This window comes from Oncorhynchus mykiss, chromosome 13 (genome assembly GCF_057628025.1).
Source record: "Oncorhynchus mykiss isolate SJ-2025 chromosome 13, ASM5762802v1, whole genome shotgun sequence".
Lineage (NCBI taxonomy): Eukaryota > Metazoa > Chordata > Actinopteri > Salmoniformes > Salmonidae > Oncorhynchus > Oncorhynchus mykiss.
The window spans coordinates 12,492,501-12,512,076 of record NC_143034.1 but is presented as its reverse complement, the minus strand read 5'-3'; the positions used below and the strand labels follow the sequence as shown (position 1 = coordinate 12,512,076).

Here is a 19,576-nt window from a genome sequence, read left to right as displayed (position 1 = left end):
TATGCAATCTGGTTTCTGCTCAGATTATTTTTATTTATTTTTTTTATTTTTTTTATTTTACCTTTATTTAATTTAACCAGGCAAGTCAGTTAAGAACAAATTCTTATTTTCAATGACGGCCTGGGAACAGTGGGTTAACTGCCTGTTCAGGGGCAGAACGACAGATTTGTACCTTGTCAGCTTGGGGGTTTGAACTCGCAACCTTCCGGTTACTGGTCCAACGCTCTAACCACTAGGCTACCCTGCCGCCCCATTATGAATGTGTCACTGCAAACTTAAAGGTCCTCAATGATGTCACCATTGCCATTCTAAGCAATGTTGTGCAGGTTGTGCTGGTCTCTGAGGCTTATTTGGCCTGGTTTGCTAACTATCAAAGAGTGCAGTGTATGAAGTCAGAATCTGCTGTCTCAGCCTCTGCCTGTCAACAAGGGAGTACCCCAAGGCTCAATCATATGGCTCAATCCATGCTCTTCTCAATTTACATCCACAATATAGCTCAGGCAGTAGGAAGCTCTCTCACCCATGCAGAGGATACAGTTTTATACTCAACTGGCCCTCACCGTATTTTGTGTTAAACGCTCTACAACAAAGCTTTCTTAGTGTTCTGAACCCCTCCAAAACAAAGGTCATGTGGTTTGGTAAGAAGAATGCCCCTCTCCCCACTGGTGTGATTACTTCCTCTGAGGGTTTAGAGCTTGAGGTAGTCACCTCATACAAGTACTTGGGAGTATGGTTAGATGGTACACTGTCCTTCTCTCAGCACATATCAAAGCTGCAGGCTAAAGTTAAATCTAGACGAGTGGCTAGATGTTCTTTACCATTCGGCCGTCAGCTTTGCCACCAATGCTCTTCATAGAACACATCACTGCACTCTATACTCCTCTGTAAATTGGAAATCTCTGTATACATGTCGTAAGAACCCCTGGTTGATGCTAATTATAAAACCCTCTTAGATCTCACTCCCCCCTATCTGAGATATCTACTGCAGCCCTCATCCTGCACAGACAACAACCATTCTGCCAGTCACATTCTGTTAAAGGTCCCCAAAGCACTCACATCCCTGGGTCGCTCGTATTTTCAGTTCGCTGCAGCTAGCGACTGGAACGAGCTGCAACAAAATCAAACTGGACAGTTTTATCTCTATCTCTTCATTCAAAGACTCAATCATGGACAATCTTACTGACAGTTGTGGCTGCTTTGTGTGATGTATTGTTGTCTCTACCTTCTTGCCCTTTGTACTGTTGTCTGTGCCCAATAATGTTTGTACCATGTTTTGTGCTGCTACCATGTTGTTTTGCTACCATGTTGTTGTCATGTTGTGTTTCTACCAAGCTGTGTTGTCATGTGTTGTTGCCTTGCTATGTTGTCTTAGGTCTCTCTTTATGTAGTGTTGTCTCTTGTCGTGATGTGTGTTTTGTCCTGTATTTATATTTTATTTATTTATTTTTAATCCCCCATCCCGCAGGAGGTCTTTTGCCTTTTGGTAGGACGTCATTGTAAATAAGAATTTGTTCTTAACTGACTTGCCTAGTTAAATAAAGGTTAAATAAAATGAATGAATTATAACACCAAGGAACTTGAAAATCTCAACACGCTACACTACTGCCCCGTCGATGTTAATGGGGGTGTGCTCGGTCCTCCCTTTCCTGTTGTCCATGATCAGCTCCTTTGTCTTTGTCTTGCGCACGTTGAGGTTGTTGTCCTGGCACCACATGGCCAGATCTCTGACCTCCTCCCTACAGTCTGTCTTGTCATTGTTGGTGATCAGGCATACCACTGTTGTGTTGTAAGCAAACTTAATGATGATGTTGGAGTCGTGTTCGGCCATGCAGTCGTGGGTGAACAGGGAGTACAGGAGGGGACTAAGCATACACCCGTCAAGAAGTCCAGGATCCAGTGGCAGAGGGAGGAGAGTAGTCCCAGGGTCCTTAGCTTACTGTTGAGCTTTGAGGGCGTTGAATGCTGAGCTGTAGTCAATGAACAGTAGTCTCACATAGGTGATCCTTTTATCTAGGTGGGAAAGGGCAATATGGAGTGTGATTGAGATTGTATTGTCTGTGGATCTGTTGGGGCAGTATGCGAATTGGAATGGGTCTAGGGTTTCTGGGATGATGGTGTTGATGTGAGCCATGACCAGCCTTACAAAGCACTTCATGGCTACTGACGTGTTCCCTTCGCATAATTTGGCACAGGGAATATGGTGGTCTACTTGAAACATGTTGGTGTTACAGACTCAGACAGGGAGAGGTTGAATATGTCAGTGAAGACACTTGCCAGTTGGTCCGCGCATGCTCTGAGTACCCGACCTTGTAATCTGCCTTGTGAATGTTGACCTGTTTAAAGGTCTTGCTCACATCCGCTACAGAGAGCGTGATCACACAGTCGTCCGGAACAGCTGGTGCTCCCCTGTATGCTTCAGTGTTGCTTGCCTCAAAACAAGCATAAAAGGCATTAAGCTTGTCTGGTAGGCTTGCATCACTGGGCAGCTCTCGGCTGGGTTTCCCTTTGTAGTCTGTAATACTTTTCAAGCCCTGTCACATCCGACGAGAGCTGGTGTAGTACGATTCAATCTTAACAATTTTGATTTCAAACGTTGTATCCACCAGTGTTATTTCAGGATGATCTCCACCATATTGTTGATTTATTTGAATACACACTGAAGACTATAATCATATTGATATTAATGGCGCCGGAGGGGATGGCTGCCGTTTTATGGGCTCCTAACCAACTGTGCTATTTTGTTCGCATTGTTTGTAACTTATTTAGTACAGAGAGTTTCTGCTACCATCTCTTATGACCGAAAAGACATGCTGGACATCAGAACAGTGATTACTCAAATCGAACTGGACAAAGATTTTTTTTTTAATGATTTCGATGCGAAGGATATACTGCTTTCCGGAGAAAAGGCCAAAACCCTGTCATTCTCGTGAAGAAAAGGCGCAGAAACCAAGGAAAAAGGTTGGGATGCCTTGATAGGATTCGTAGGTGAGTGAGTAAATTGCAATTGCCATCAGTTCTATTGGCCAATGTGCAATCACTGGAAAACAAAACTCAATGATCTACGGTTGAGATTATCCTACCAAAGGGACATTGAAAACTGTAGTATTTTATGTTTCACAGAGTCTTGGCTGGTATCTGCTCTGTGTTTTGGCAGGACAGCGTCTGTTAAGAAGAGCGGCGGGGGTCTATTTGTTAATAACTGCTGCTGCGCGATGTCTAATATTAAAGAGGTCTTGAGGTATTGCTCACCTGAGGTAGAGTACCTCATGATACGCTTTAGACCACGCTATCTACCAAGAGAGGTCTCATCTATATTTTTCGTAGCCATCTATTTACCACCACAAAAGGATGCTGGCACTAAGACTGCACTCAACCAACTCTACAAGGCCATAAGCAAACAAGAAAATGATCATCCAGAAGCAGTGCTCCTAGTGGCCGGGGACTTTAATACAGGGAAACTAAATCCGTTTTACCTCATTTCCACCAGCATGTCACATGTGCAACCAGAGGAAAAATAAACTCTAGACCACCTTTACTCAACACACAGAGAAGCATACAAAGCTCTCCTTCGCCCTCCATTTGGCAAATCTGACCATAATTATATCCTCCTGATTCCTGCTTACAGGCAAAAACTAAAGCAAGAAGTCCTAGTGACTCACTCAGTACGGAAGTGGTCCGATGATGCAGATGCTACGCTACAGGACAGTTTTACAAGCACAGGCTGGAATATCTTCCGTGATTCATCCAATGGCATTGAGGAGTATTCCACCTCATTCACCGTCTTCATCAAAAAGTGCATCAACGACGTCGTCCCCACAGTGACCGTACGTATATATCCCAACCAGAAACCTTGATTACAGGCAACATCCGCAGAAAACATCCGCACCGAGCTAATGGCTAGAGCTGCCGCTTTCAAGAAGCAGGAGACTAATCTGGATGCTTATAAGCAATCCCGCAATGCCCTCAGACGAACCATCAAACAGGCAAAGCGTCAATGCAGTATTAACCTTTTATGGCTGCATCCCGCTACCGGGATCAATATGACAACAGCTAATGAAAGTGCAGGGCGCCAAATTTAAACAACAGAAATCTCATAATTAAAATTCCTCAAACATACATGTATTTTATATAATTTTAAAGGTAATCTTGTTGTTAATTCCACCAAAGTGTCCGATTTCAAATATGCTTTTCAGCTAAAGCACTACAAACGATTATGTTAGGTCACCACCAAACCACAATAAGCACAGCCATTTTTCCAGCGAAATATTGCAGTCACAAAAAGCAGAAATCGAGATAAAATGAATCACTAACCTTTGATTATCTTCATCAGATGACACTCATAGGACTTCATGTTACACAATACATGCATGTTTTGTTTGATAGAGTTCATATTTATCTAAAGAAATCTGAGTTTACATTGGCGCATTCACTAGTTCTTAAAACATCAAGTGATTTTGCATAGCCACATCGTTTCAACAGAAATACTCATCATAAATGTAGATGATAATACAAGTTATACAGATGGAATTATAGATATACCTCTCCTTAATGCAACCGCTGTGTCAGATTTAAAAAAAACTTTACGGAAAAAGCAACCCATGCAATAATCCGAGACAGCGCTCAGAAATATAATAAAATTAGCCGCCATTTTGGAGTCAACAGAAACCAGAAAATACATGATAAATGTTTCCTTACCTTTGATGAACTTCATCAGAATGCAGTCCTAGGAATCCTAGGTCCACAATAAATGCTTGATTTGCTCGATAATGTCCGTTATTTATGTCCAATTAGCTATTTTGGTTAGCGCGTTTGGTAAACAATTCCAAAGTCACATTGCGTGTCCACTATAACGTGACGGAATGCCCAAAAGTTCCGTAAACAGTCAGTAGAAACATGTCAAACGATGTACTGAATCAATCTTTAGAATGTTGTTAACATACGTCTTGAATAACGTTCCAACTGGAGAATTAGATTGACTTCAGATGAGCGGTGGAACAGAGGTCCTCCTCATGTGAAAGCGCATGGTGAAAGCATGGTCGGCTCATGGCAGTGGTGACTAATTCCTGTCTCCTTCACATTAGAGTCATCAGACAAAGTTCTATTGACTGTTGACATCTAGTGGAAGCTGTAGGAAGTGAAAACTCATCCATATATCGCTGTAATTTCAATGAGAGCCTGTTAGAAAATCCAGAAAAAATCCAGAAAGAATCCAATCAGGAAGTGGAATTTCTCAGGTTTTTGCCTGCCATATGAGTTCTGTTATACTCACAGACATAATTCAAACTGTTTTAGAAACTTCCAAGTGTTTTCTATCCAATACTAATAATAATATGCAAATATTAGCAACTATGACTGAGGAGCAGGCCGTTTACTCTGGGCACCTCTGTGCACCTTTCATCCAAGCTACTCAATACTGTCCCTGCAGCCATAAGAAGTTAACCTCTCTTGGGTATGTGAGACGTTAGCGTCCCACCTCTTCAACAGCCAGCGAAACTGCTGGGCGCCAAATTCAAATACAGAAATACTCATTAGAAAAATTCAGAAAACAAAACATATTTTACATAGGTTTAAAGATTAACTTCTTGTCAATCCAACCATGGTGTTAGATTTTAAAAAATGCTTTAAGGCGAAAGCATACCGTACGATTATTTGAGAACATAGCCCAGCAGACAAATAATTTCAAACAGTAACCAGCCAAGTAGAAGAGTTACAAAGAGAGAAAGAGTTACAAATAGAAATAGAGATACAATTAATCCCTTACCTTTGATGATCTTCATATGGTTGCACTCAGCAGACATTAATTTACTCAATAAATGTTCCTTTTGTTCGATAAAGTCTCTTTATATCCAAAAACCTCAGTTTTGTTTGCGTTTTCTTCAGAAAATCCACAGGCTCAAAAGCAGTCAAAACAGGCAGAGAAACATGTCAAACGATGTTTATATTCAATCCTCAGGTTGTTTATAGCCTAAATAATCGATAATATTTCAACCGGACAATAACGTTGTCAATATAAAAGGTTAACAAGAAAATAACTCTCGGTCGTGCGCATGAAAAAGCTTTGTGACACTTTAGGGTTCACTCATTCAGACTGGTCTTACTTCCTCATTTTTCAGAATTTTTCAGAATACTATTTCTAAAGACTGTTGACATCTAGTGGAAGGCATAGGAACTGCAATTTGCGTCCTAAGTCAAAGGATACTGTAATGGCATTGAATAGAAAACTACAAAACCAACAACAAAAAAACTACTTCCCGAATGGATTTTTCTCAGGTTTTCGCCTTCCAAATCAGTTATGTTTTACTCACAGACACTATTTTAACAGTTTTGGAAAAATGTGAGTGTTTTCTATCCAAATCTACCAGTTATATGCATATCATATCTTCTGGGCCCGAGAAGCAGGCAGTTTAATTTGGGCATGCTTTTCAACCAAAATTCTGAATGCTGCCCCTACCCTAGAGAAGTTAGCATTAGGTTGTAAGTAACAAGAACATTTCCCATGACATAGACATATCTGATATTGGCAGAAAGCTTAAATTATTGTTAATCTAACTGCACTGTCCAATTTACGGTAGCTTTACAGTGAAAGAGCACCATGCTATTGTTTGAGGAAAGTGCACAATTTTGAACATGAAAAGTTATTTATAAACAAATTAGGCACATTCGGGCAGTCTTGACACAACATTGTGAACAGAAATGCAATGGTTCACTGGACCGGTCTAAAACTTTGCATACACTGCTGCCATCTAGTGGTCAAAATCTTAATTGCAATTGGGCTGGAATAATATATGATGGCCTTTCTCTTGCATTTCAAAGATGGTACAAAAAAATACAAAAGAACGGTTGTTTTAATCTTTGTATTAACTATAACCTGATCTATTGTGTTATATTCTACTACATTCCTTTCACATTTCCATAAACTTCAAAGTGTTTCCTTTCAAATGGTACCAAGAGCTCTTATAACTGAACATGTTTCATCACTCCTGATAACAGGCTACTGGAAATCCAAGGGAAAGTCATAAATGTACTTTCAACATCATCTGCCAGGCCTGTAAAATACTTTAATGGAGGCCTCTTTCCAGGCAGGTATACTAGCAGTTAAGAGTGTTGGTCTAGTAACCGAGAACTTTCTGGTTTGATTCCCTGAGCAGGTGAAAAAGCTATCGATATAACCTTGAGTAAAGCATTTAACCCTGATTGCTCCTGTGGTTTGCTGAAGAGCAACCGTAAATATAAGTTCAATGACCAAATCTAGACTTCGAATTTGTGTTAATATGAGAGCAGGGTTTACTGATTCCATGACAGATTGAGAGCAAGGTTTACTGATTCCATGACAGATATGAGAGCAGGGTTTACTGATTTCCTGACAGATTGAGAGCAGGGTTTACTGATTCCATGACAGATATGAGAGCAGGGTTTACTGATTCCATGACAGATTGAGAGCAGGGTTTACTGATTACATGACAGATATGAGAGCAGGGTTTACTGATTCCATGACAGATATGAGAGCAGGGTTTACTGATTCCATGACAGATTGAGAGCAGGGTTTACTGATTCCATGACAGATTGAGAGCAGGGTTTACTGATTCCATGACAGATTTAGAGCAGGGTTTACTGATTATATGACAGATTGAGAGCAGGGTTTACTGATTCCATGACAGATTGAGAGCAGGGTTTACTGATTCCATGACAGATTGAGAGCAGGGTTTACTGATTCCATGACAGATTGAGAGCAGGGTTTACTGATTCCATGACAGATATGAGAGCAGGGTTTCCTGATTCCATGACAGATTGAGAGCAGGGTTTCCTGATTCCATGACAGATTGAGAGCAGGGTTTCCTGATTCCATGACAGATTGAGAGCAGGGTTTACTGATTCCATGACAGATATGAGAGCAGGGTTTCCTGATTCCATGACAGATTGAGAGCAGGGTTTACTGATTCCATGACAGATTTAGAGCAGGGTTTACTGATTCCATGACAGATTTAGAGCAGGGTTTACTGATTCCATGACAGATTGAGTTGACAACAACAACAACAATGTTGAGATTAGTAGTTACCAGGGCCCGTAGGAGTGCTGAACTAATATCAGTTTGGACTTTTAGATCATAATGAATAAGATTATATGGACAGATCCGAGATCAGTTCTCCTACTCTGAGATGCTTTGTTGATACGGGCTGTGATCTTGACAAAATGTGTTGTGTTGACAGTTGCTGGATGGGGTTCTATTGGGCTCACTATGTTTGTTTGTTTGTTTACATAAATGATTATTTGATAATTTATATTTGGTGATCTAGTCATTAGTTCTTGTTGTTGTTATTTTTAAAGATAGGATATTTACAGAGTAGGATAAAAGCATTTCATTGGTCTGTAATTCTCGTCACACAATACCTGTATAATTGGTCAGATTAAATCAGGGAAAGATATGGCTGGATGAATCTAATTTCATCAGCCTCAATTCACTGGGTCATGGATTCTACAAGGTGTCAAGTGTTCCACAAGGATGATGGCCCATGTCGCATGTTGACTCCAATGCTTCCCACAACTGTCCTAATGTGTTCCTAATGTTTTGTACACTCATGATTCACCTCTTACACTCATTTTAGGCTCCTTGCAGAGGCAACCAGGTTATTGGCTAAAATGTCTTGGTACAAGGTGCATGCTGCCATTGACCTTAACCCTTTACACTTGTGGGAATTGGCTTATGTGGATAGGGCTAAATTGAAATGTTTCTTACAGAATAAATATCTGAAAGCATAACCATGGTAGCAATAAAAGGGAACAGTTTGGAGATTCTGAGATAATTATTAGACTAAAAGTGAGGATTTAACAGTTCACCTGACTCAAGCCTGAATCCAAACATCCCACTGGATGTCATGTACTGTCATGTTGTGTCTTGTCTCTGTCCTTTCCCTTCACCCTGTCTCCCTCTGCTGGTCGTTGTTAGGTTACCTTTCCACCCCCTCTTTCCCCCAGCTGTGCCTTGTCTCCTCCTAACCACCTCGTCACCCCTTTTCCCACCTGTTCCCTTTTTCCCTCTGATTAGTCCCCTATATCTCTCTCTGTTTTTGTTCCTGTCCTTGTCGGATTCTTGTTTGTTGTGTTTCATGCCTGAACCAGACTGTCGTCATGTTTGCTGTAACCTTGTCTTGTCCTGTCGGAATCTGCCGGTCCGTCTGAGCCTACCTATGTTTGGTAATTAAAGAAGCTCTGTTTAAGTTAATTCGCTTTTGGGTCCTCATTCACGCACCGTAACAGAAGAATCCGACCAAGAATGGACCCAGCGACTTCGGATCCTCTCCACTCAGCCGTCGGGATCCAGGGAGCGATGCTAGGCAGACACGAGCAGGAAGTGTCTGCTGCTCGACATGCCGTTGAGACCCTGGCCACCCAAGTCTCCAACCTCACAGAACAGGTTCACCATCTCCGCCTCGATCCACCGGCCACTTCCAGGGCTTTCGAATCTCCGGAGCCCAGAATCAATAACCCGCCGTGTTACTCTGGGGAGCCCACTGAATGCCGCTCGTTCCTCACCCAGTGTGATATTGTGTTTTCTCTCCAGCCCAACACTTACTCCAGGAGCACTGCTCGTGTCGCCTACGTCATATCTCTCCTTATTGGACGGGCTCGTGAGTGGGGCACGGCAATCTGGGAGGCAAGGGCTGAGTGTACTAACCAGTATCAGGACTTTAAGGAGGAGATGATACGGGTTTTTGATCGATCTGTTTTTGGGGAGGAGGCTTCCAGGGCCCTGTCTTCCCTATGTCAAGGCAATCGATCCATAACAGACTACTCTATTGAGTTTCGCACTCTTGCTGTCTCCAGTGGCTGGAACGAGCCGGCCTTGCTCGCTCGTCTTCTGGAGGGTCTCCGCGCAGAGGTAAAGGATGAGATTCTCTCCCGGGAGGTTCCTTCCAGCGTGGATTCCTTGATTGAACTCGCTATTCGCATTGAGCGACGGGTTGATCTTCGTCACCGAGCTCGTGGAAAGGAGCTCGCGCTCTCCGTCGCCCCCCTCTCCGCATCACTACCATCTTCCTCTGCCGGCTCGGGTGCTGAGCCCATGCAGCTGGGAGGTATCCGCATCTCGACTAAGGAGAGGGAACGGAGAATCACCAACCGCCTCTGTCTCTATTGCGGTTCCGCTGGTCATTTTGTCACTTCATGTCCAGTAAAAGGCCAGAGCTCGTCAGTAAGCGGAGGGCTACTGGTGAGCGCTACTACTCCTGTCTCTCCTTCAAGATCCTGCACTACCTTGTCGGTCCATCTACGCTGGACCGGTTCGTCAGCTTCCTGCAGTGCCTTAATAGACTCTGGGGCGGAGGGCTGTTTTATGGACGAGACCTGGGCTCGGGAACATGACATTCCTCTCAGACAGTTAAAGGAGCCCACGGCCTTGTTCGCCCTGGATGGTAGTCCTCTCCCCAGGATTCAGCGTGAGACGCTACCTTTAACCCTCACTGTTTCTGGTAATCATAGTGAAACCATTTCTTTTTTAATTTTTCGTTCACCTTTTACACCTGTTGTTTTGGGCCATCCCTGGCTAGTTTGTCATAATCCTTCCATTAATTGGTCTAGTAATTCTATCCTCTCCTGGAACGTCTCTTGTCATGTGAAATGTTTAATGTCTGCTATCCCTCCTGTTTCCTCTGTCTCTTCTTCACAGGAGGAGCCTGGTGATTTGACAGGGGTGCCGGAGGAATATCACGATCTGCGCACGGTGTTCAGTCGGTCCAGGGCCACCTCTCTTCCTCCACACCGGTCGTATGATTGTAGTATTGATCTCCTTCCGGGAACCACCCCCCCCCGGGGTAGACTATACTCTCTGTCGGCTCCCGAACGTAAGGCTCTCGAAGATTATTTGTCTGTAGCTCTTGACGCCGGTACCATAGTCCCCTCCTCCTCTCCCGCCGGAGCGGGGTTTTTTTTTGTCAAGAAGAAGGACGGGTCTCTGCGCCCCTGCATAGATTATCGAGGGCTGAATGACATAACAGTGAAGAATCGTTATCCGCTTCCTCTTATGTCTTCAGCCTTCGAGATCCTGCAGGGAGCCAGGTTTTTCACTAAGTTGGACCTTCGTAACGCTTACCATCTCGTGCGCATCAGGGAGGGGGACGAGTGGAAGACGGCGTTTAACACTCCGTTAGGGCACTTTGAATACCGGGTTCTTCCTTTCGGCCTCGCTAACGCTCCAGCTGTCTTTCAGGCATTAGTCAATGATGTCCTGAGAGACATGCTGAACATCTTTGTTTTCGTTTACCTTGACGATATCCTGATTTTTTCACCGTCACTCCAGATTCATGTTCAGCACGTTCGACGTGTCCTCCAGCGCCTTTTAGAGAATTGTCTTTTTGTGAAGGCTGAGAAGTGCACTTTTCATGCCTCCTCCGTCACATTTCTCGGTTCTGTTATTTCCGCTGAAGGCATTAAGATGGATCCCGCTAAAGTCCAAGCTGTCATTGATTGGCCCGTCCCTAAGTCACGCGTCGAGCTGCAGCGCTTTCTCGGCTTCGCGAACTTCTATCGTCGTTTCATCCGTAATTTCGGTCAGGTGGCAGCTCCTCTCACAGCCCTTACTTCTGTCAAGACGTGCTTTGAGTGGTCCGTTTCCGCCCAGGGAGCTTTTGATCTCCTCAAGAATCGTTTTACATCCGCTCCTATCCTTGTTACACCTGACGTCTCTAGACAGTTCGTTGTCGAGGTTGACGCGTCAGAGGTGGGCGTGGGAGCCATTCTTTCTCAGCGCTCCCTCTCTGACGACAAGGTCCACCCATGCGCGTATTTTTCTCATCGCCTGTCGCCGTCGGAACGTAACTATGATGTGGGTAACCGCGAACTGCTCGCCATCCGGTTAGCCCTAGGCGAATGGCGACAGTGGTTGGAGGGGGCGACCGTTCCTTTTGTCGTTTGGACTGACCATAGGAACCTTGAGTACATCCGTTCTGCCAAACGACTTAATGCGCGTCAGGCGCGTTGGGCGCTGTTTTTCGCTCGTTTCGAGTTCGTGATTTCTTATCGTCCGGGCTCTAAGAACACCAAGCCTGATGCTTTGTCTCGTCTCTTCAGTTCTTCAGTAGCCTCCACTGACCCCGAGGGGATTCTCCCTGAGGGGCGTGTTGTCGGGTTGACTGTCTGGGGAATTGAGAGGCAGGTAAAACAAGCGCTCACTCACACTCCGTCGCCGCGCGCTTGTCCTAGGAACCTTCTTTTCGTTCCCGTTCCTACTCGTCTGGCCGTTCTTCAGTGGGCTCACTCTGCCAAGTTAGCCGGCCACCCTGGCGTTCGGGGTACGCTTGCTTCCATTCGCCAGCGTTTTTGGTGGCCCACCCGGGAGCATGACACGCGTCGTTTCGTGGCTGCTTGTTCGGTCTGCGCGCAGACTAAGTCCGGTAACTCTCCTCCTGCCGGCCGTCTCAGGCCGCTTCCTATTCCCTCTCGACCGTGGTCTCACATCGCCTTAGATTTTGTCACCGGACTGCCTTCGTCAGCGGGGAAGACTGTTATTCTTACGGTTGTCGATAGGTTCTCTAAGGCGGCTCATTTCATTCCCCTTGCTAAGCTTCCTTCTGCTAAAGAGACGGCACAAATCATCATCGAGAATGTTTTCAGAATTCATGGCCTTCCGTCAGACGTCGTTTCGGACAGAGGTCCGCAATTCACGTCTCAATTTTGGAGGGAGTTTTGCCGTTTGATTGGGGCTTCCGTCAGTCTCTCTTCCGGCTTTCACCCCCAGTCTAACGGTCAAGCAGAACGGGCCAATCAGACTATTGGTCGCATCTTACGCAGTCTTTCTTTTCGCAACCCTGCGTCTTGGTCAGAACAGCTCCCCTGGGCAGAATACGCCCACAACTCGCTTCCTTCGTCTGCGACCGGGCTATCTCCTTTTCAGAGTAGCCTCGGGTACCAGCCTCCGCTGTTCTCATCTCAGTTCGCCGAGTCCAGCGTCCCCTCCGCTCAGGCTTTTGTCCAACGTTGCGAGCGCACCTGGAAGAGGGTCAGGTCTGCACTTTGCCGTTATAGGACGCAGACTGTGAGGGCTGCTAATAAGCGTAGAACTAAGAGTCCTAGATATTGTCGCGGTCAGAGAGTTTGGCTCTCCACTCAGAACCTTCCCCTTAAGACGGCTTCTCGCAAGTTGACCCCGCGGTTCATTGGTCCGTTCCGTATTTCTCGGGTCATTAATCCTGTCGCAGTTCGACTTCTTCTTCCGCGATACCTTCGTCGCGTCCACCCGGTCTTCCATGTCTCCTGCATCAAGCCCGTCCTTCGCGCCCCCGCTCGTCTTCCCCCCCCCCCCCCCATCCTTGTCGAGGGCGCACCCATCTACAGGGTCCGTAGAATTTTGGACATGCGTCCTCGGGGCCGTGGTCACCAGTACCTCGTAGATTGGGAGGGGTACGGTCCTGAGGAGAGGAGTTGGGTTCCCTCTCGGGACGTGCTGGACCGTGCGCTGATCGAGGATTTCCTCCGTTGCCGCCAGGTTTCCTCCTCGAGTGCGCCAGGAGGCGCTCGGTGAGTGGGGGGGTACTGTCATGTACTGTCATGTTGTGTCTTGTCTCTGTCCTTTCCCTTCACCCTGTCTCCCTCTGCTGGTCGTTGTTAGGTTACCTTTCCACCCCCTCTTTCCCCCAGCTGTGCCTTGTCTCCTCCTAACCACCTCGTCACCCCTTTTCCCACCTGTTCCCTTTTTCCCTCTGATTAGTCCCCTATATCTCTCTCTGTTTTTGTTCCTGTCCTTGTCGGATTCTTGTTTGTTGTGTTTCATGCCTGAACCAGACTGTCGTCATGTTTGCTGTAACCTTGTCTTGTCCTGTCGGAATCTGCCGGTCCGTCTGAGCCTACCTATGTTTGGTAATTAAAGAAGCTCTGTTTAAGTTAATTCGCTTTTGGGTCCTCATTCACGCACCGTAACACTGGACACACACTGGTTGAATCAATGTTGTTTCCACATTATTTCAATGAAATTACGACGAACCAACGTGGAGTAGACTTTGAAATGTTCCCAGTGAGATGACTTTGTTGATTTAATGTGCTTTTTACATTTACTATACATTTTTAAAACTGAAATTACTCTGAATACATTCAGTAACATAATAATATTATTGGAAATTGGGTTCGGTGCAACATAAGATAAAACAATTACAAGAGTTTGAGTGAGAGGTCTAACTGGTGTTTCCAAGTGGCAATACACCTCTCCAAAATGTGCATGGTTCTTAAGTGACTTCATTGCACTTTTAGGACCCATAGAAGAGTCTTCAACAATAAGGTGCTTTTTTGATCTCCCCTACCTGGTCTGTTGAGAAACTAGAGCAAACACACATGTAGTTGTTTTGTTTGGAACACAGCCCCGTATCCCCGCCTTTACACATTAACTGTTTACGCAATTCAAAAACGGCCCATTATAAATCACAATCTGGGTCAGGTGGGCTTTATTTAAAATCTTGTTCTATTGCCAACATGACAAGCTAGGTGATAAAATACGATCTTTGTGTTCGGGTATCGCAAGGCTATTCAGAGTAGCAGATCGTAATTTTGGGGCTCATAGAACGGAGTCGAGTGCATTCAGAATACTCTCAAAACAGACCACAGGTATAAAAGCACAATGGTAGTACTCACTTTGATGATCACTTCTTGCCTTTCTGTTCATCTTCGTCCTTACGTTTGCACTTCAAATAGCTGCCGTCTGTAGTTTACCAGCTCAAGTGGTTTTTCTGTAACTCTTGAAATGGCTGCTCTCTATAGTTCTTATTGGCTACTTCAACAGGTGTGGCCTGAAGTACATAATCTTGTTTGTAATATTCAGTTCTCTTATTGGCTACCCTACTTCAACAGGTATGGCCTGAAGTACATAATCTTGTTTGTAATATTCAGTTCTCTTATTGGCTACCCTACTTCAACAGGTATGGCCTGAAGTACATAATCTTGTTTGTAATATTCAGTTCTCTTATTGGCTACTCTACTTCTACAGGTGTGGCTTGAACAGTGAACACTGTAACTGGTTATGATGTAATGATTTAATATATTCTAGACAGTCCTTCTCATAATGAGGTGCATTTCCAGTAAAGGGTGTGACAATGTTGCTTTGTTTCCAGTCTGTTGAGCTAACATTATGTATTAATGGGTGGGTCTAATCCTGAATGCTGATTTATTAAAACCAATTCCATGTGTTACCACCGGCAAAATCTGTGACATTCAAATTCCTTTTTACTCTGTTCCATCTGACTGTCACATCAGCCCAGCCAAGCAATTAGTAAACTGCTGTGCAGAGTATTGATTTAATGACTTCATCTGTTCTAGACAGTCCTTCTCATAAGGAGGTGCATTTCCAGTAAAGGGTGTGACAATGTTGCTTTGGTACCAGTCTGTTGAACTAACATTGTGCTCTTGTGGGGGGAAAAAAGTTATGCAAATACATTTGCTTAGAAACCAAATATACTTCTCCTATTGGCAAAGAAACTCAACAGGTATAATACTATAATAATATAATATATATAATAATATGAATGTACAAATTGTTCAAACAGATCCACAAGGTAGATGGAGTCATTGAGCCAAAATGTTTAACATATTCCAATCTATTCGGTCCAAATAATGATGATCCACGCTTCTTTGAAAATAATTGTAATAATTGATCAAGTCTACCGGCAATACAAGACTCTATTATTATAGTGGGAGATAATAATTCTGTGTTTAGATATACATGACGGAGGTTTAATTAAGCTTGTCGTCTTGACTACTTTCTTATGTCATTCTCGCTGGCACCAACATTTGTATTGATAAGGGACAGAATGCGGTCGGACCGTCAAACAATCGACATATACATTACTCTTACAGAATTTACATGTGAGTGAGGATATTGGACATTTTATCAAAGCCTATTGGATGATAACATGTTTTTAACCAGGACAGAATAATTCATAACTGACTTTTCCGACATAACATGGGTACAGCAGATCCCCTTATTGCATGGGACACTTGCCCTGGTAGTGCTCTAGGGTCCTGGTAGAAAGTAGTTTTATTAATAGAATATTAATGACTCATCCTACATGTGACTCATCCTACATGTGCTGATGTGTCTTTAGAAACATGATCTTTTACCATGTCTATTATTATCCAATGGAACGATGATGAACTAGTTCTGCATGTTACCACATGTCCATTATTATCCAATGGAATGATGATGAACTAGTTCAGCATGTTTCCAAACAGGGAAAGAGAAACCGTAAATAACTGCCATGATTAAAACAGTCATGAGATGTTCAGGGGTTATTTCAGGTCAGACTCACTAGATGGTGACTATAGTAGCTGCTGTTATTTGTCCTGTTTCACACTTGTACATGTGTTTCTCACATATCCCAACACCCACAGAGAGCTGGGGTCTTTAGACAGGGACAGACATTATCAACACCCACAGAGAGCTGGGGTCTTTAGACAGGGTCAGACATTATCAACACCCGCAGAGAGCTGGGGTCTTTAGACCGGGTCAGACATTATCAACACCCACAGAGAGCTGGGGTCTTTAGACCGGGTCAGACATTATCAACACCCACAGAGAGCTGGGGTCTTTAGACAGGGTCAGACATTATCAACACCCGCAGAGAGCTGGGGTCTTTAGACCGGGTCAGACATTATCAACACCCACAGAGAGCTGGAGTCTTTAGACAGGGTCAGACATTATCAACAACATCCCTGGAGCCATTGAGGTTAAATGCCTTGCTCAAGGGCACACGGACAAATGTTTCACCTTGTCTGCTCCTAGAGTTGAACTAGCGACCTTTCGGTTACGAATGCCAGTCTGTGTGTCTATACAGTATTGGATTGAATCTCAGTCTGTGTGTGTCTATACGGTTGACCATAATTTCTCATGTTGATAGTGGAGTCTCTTCTAGTTCTAAAACACAGTTTTCTCTTTTCAAAACTGGTTGAATGGCTATTTAACCCTGTAACCCAGCAACAAGTCTGGCTGATACTAAGTCTGGCTGCTCAAAGTCCTGCTGACTTCGGTCTTGAAAGGCTATTTTGATGTTGTCGGTATGATGACAAAGCACATACAAAATACCTCTTTGTAATTGTTAAAGTAATGTTCTTTTCCCAAGTACAGTAGAAATACAGTAATGAGGTACAGCAGAAATACAGTAATGAATTACAGTAGAAATACAGTAATGAATTACAGTAGAAATACAGTAATGAAGTACAGCAGAAATACAGTAATGAAGTACAGCAGAAATAAAGAAATGAAGTACAGCAGAAATACAGTAATGAAGTACAGCAGAAATACAGTAATGAAGTACAGTAGAAATACAGTAATGAATTACAGTAGAAATACAGTAATGAGGTACAGTAGAAATACAGTAATGAATTACAGTAGAAATACAGTAATGAATTACAGTAGAAATACAGTAATGAATTACAGTAGAAGTACAGTTGTGACGTACAGTCCATTACAACATTACTCACTGTGTTAATCATGTGGTGTTTAACACTAGAGGGAGTACACACACCAGGGAGGGAGGGTAGATAGAGGAAAGAGGGAGAACACAGACCAGGGAGGGAGGGTAGAGGGAGAACACAGACCAGGGAGGAAGGGTAGAGAGAGAACACAGACCAAGGAGGGAGGGTAGAGGGAGAACACACACCAGGGAGGCAGGGTAGAGGGAGAACACACACCAGGGAGGGAGGATAGAGGGAGAACACAGACCAGGGAGGAAGGCTAGAGGGAGAACACAGACCAGGGAGGAAGGATAGAGGGAGAACACAGACCAGGGAGGAAGGCTAGAGGGAGAACACAGACCAGGGAGGAAGGATAGAGGGAGAACACAGACCAGGGAGGGAGGGTAGAGAGAGCACACAGACCAGAAAGGGAGGGTAGAGAGGCTAGAGAGAGCACACAGACCAGAAAGAGAGGGTAGAGAGATACTAGAGAGAGAACACAGACCAGAAAGGGAGGGTAGAGAGAGAACACAGACCAGGGAGGGAAGGTAGATACATCAATACTGTAGATATCTAGATACCTAGAATCTCTTTACCCATTCTAACTTCTTAACTATCTCTGAGTTAATGAAACATGATTTCAGATTTTTTCTGTCTGTTTGTTCTTGTTGAATTATAAATGTCATCCTACAGTATGTTATTATCCCTAAGACTCTGAATAATAAACATGGTAAATAACTGATAATATTAGAAAGTGATGAACAATCCCTGATGGTTGTCATTGTACATAATTAATCTACTGCTACAAACACTGATGGTTGTCATTGTACAGTATTAAGATATTCTACTGCTACTACTTGACATTAAGATGAGGAAGAGAGTGGTACTTCACACTCCCTCCTCTTCCTCATTTAATCGGAATCGTCTAAATGTTCAGCTACTTCATTTGCAAATACAGCAGCTCCAACTGGAATTGCTAATGGTCCTGCTACCACCGCTGTGAAAACAGTTGCTAACAATCCCAATAAGCCATTTGACGACGACTTCCTCGTCCTCTGCTGTCTCATCCTCTCCTCCTCTCTCGCCTTTGCTACCTGTTTTCTGATCTCCTCCTCATGTTTCTTCTTATCCTCCTTTCTCTTCTCCTCCTCCTGTCTCTTCCTCTCCTCCTCTCTCACCTTCTCTACCCATTTTCTGATCTCCTCCTCTTGTTTCTTCTTCTCCTCCTGTCTCTTCCTCTCCACCTCTCTCGCCTTCTCTTCCCGTTTTCTGATCTCCTCCTCTTGTTTCTTCTTCGCCTCCTCCTCTCTCTCCTTCTTCTCCTGTCTCTTCCTCTCCTCCTCCTCTTCGATCTTCCTCTGGACCTCCTGGTACATCTCATTGGTGTAGTGTTGTCCTCCATTCTTCTTCACCATCTCCTCTATCTTCTTCAGCAGCTCTGGGACCTGATTGTTGTCATTCTTCTTGTTATTATTGAAGACATGATTTCTGCCCTTAAAAACCTTGACGAGTTTCATAAGCTCCTCACTCTCACTTAGAAAGTCCACCATTGATTTGTCCTCCAGCTGGTCTCCTCCGGTGAACAGAATGATGGTGTACATTGATGCTTCTTCTCCAAAGTTCTCCTGGATCCACTTCACAGTGTTCCTCTCCTCCTCTGTGAACCTCCCCAGTCTGATCACCAGCAGGAAGGCGTGAGGTCCTGGGACTGACATGTAGATGGCCTTTTCTATTTCACTTTTCATCTCTTCTTTAGACATTGTTGTGTCATAGAGCCCCGGGGTGTCGATGACATCAATCTTCCTCCCATCCACCACTCCACTCTGTTTCTCACAGTGAACAGTGACAGACTCAGGGGAGAGGTCTTCTCTAAACACCTTTCTCCCCAGGATGGTGTTTCCTGTTGAACTCTTCCCTGATCCAGTCTTCCCTATCAGAACTATCCTCAGGTCAGAGGGCTGCCCTGAATCTGTGAAAACAGACAAGAAGTGCTTGAGTTGATAATGATTGTCTTGATGAAAACCTAATGAAATGTGTGTGTCAGGCTCTAACAGTGCAGAGCACAAGCCCCATTGTCCTTCCAGTCTCTAAAGCACCCTTTTGGGTGGTGGTATAATTTCCCCCAAAATATCATTTGTTACACTTGTTC

At 44.2% G+C, this 19,576-nt stretch overlaps 2 protein-coding genes across 2 annotated transcripts in view; both read right to left on the bottom strand.

Annotated features, from left to right (window-relative positions):
* LOC110485442 (GTPase IMAP family member 7) overlaps positions 1-14,886 on the bottom strand; it is a 40,427-nt gene extending 25,541 nt beyond the window's left edge. The window contains exon 1 of the mRNA XM_090195200.1: positions 14,614-14,886. Within this exon, the coding sequence (XP_090051326.1) occupies positions 14,614-14,644 (31 nt within the window). The 5' untranslated portion in view covers positions 14,645-14,886. The remainder of the gene's footprint in view (positions 1-14,613) is intronic.
* A 2,173-nt stretch (positions 14,887-17,059) lies between these two features.
* LOC110516761 (GTPase IMAP family member 7) overlaps positions 17,060-19,576 on the bottom strand; it is a 15,446-nt gene continuing 12,929 nt past the window's right edge. Inside the window, exon 3 of the mRNA XM_090195194.1 lies at positions 17,060-19,396. Coding sequence (XP_090051320.1) covers positions 18,339-19,396 — 1,058 coding nt within the window. The 3' untranslated portion in view covers positions 17,060-18,338. The remainder of the gene's footprint in view (positions 19,397-19,576) is intronic.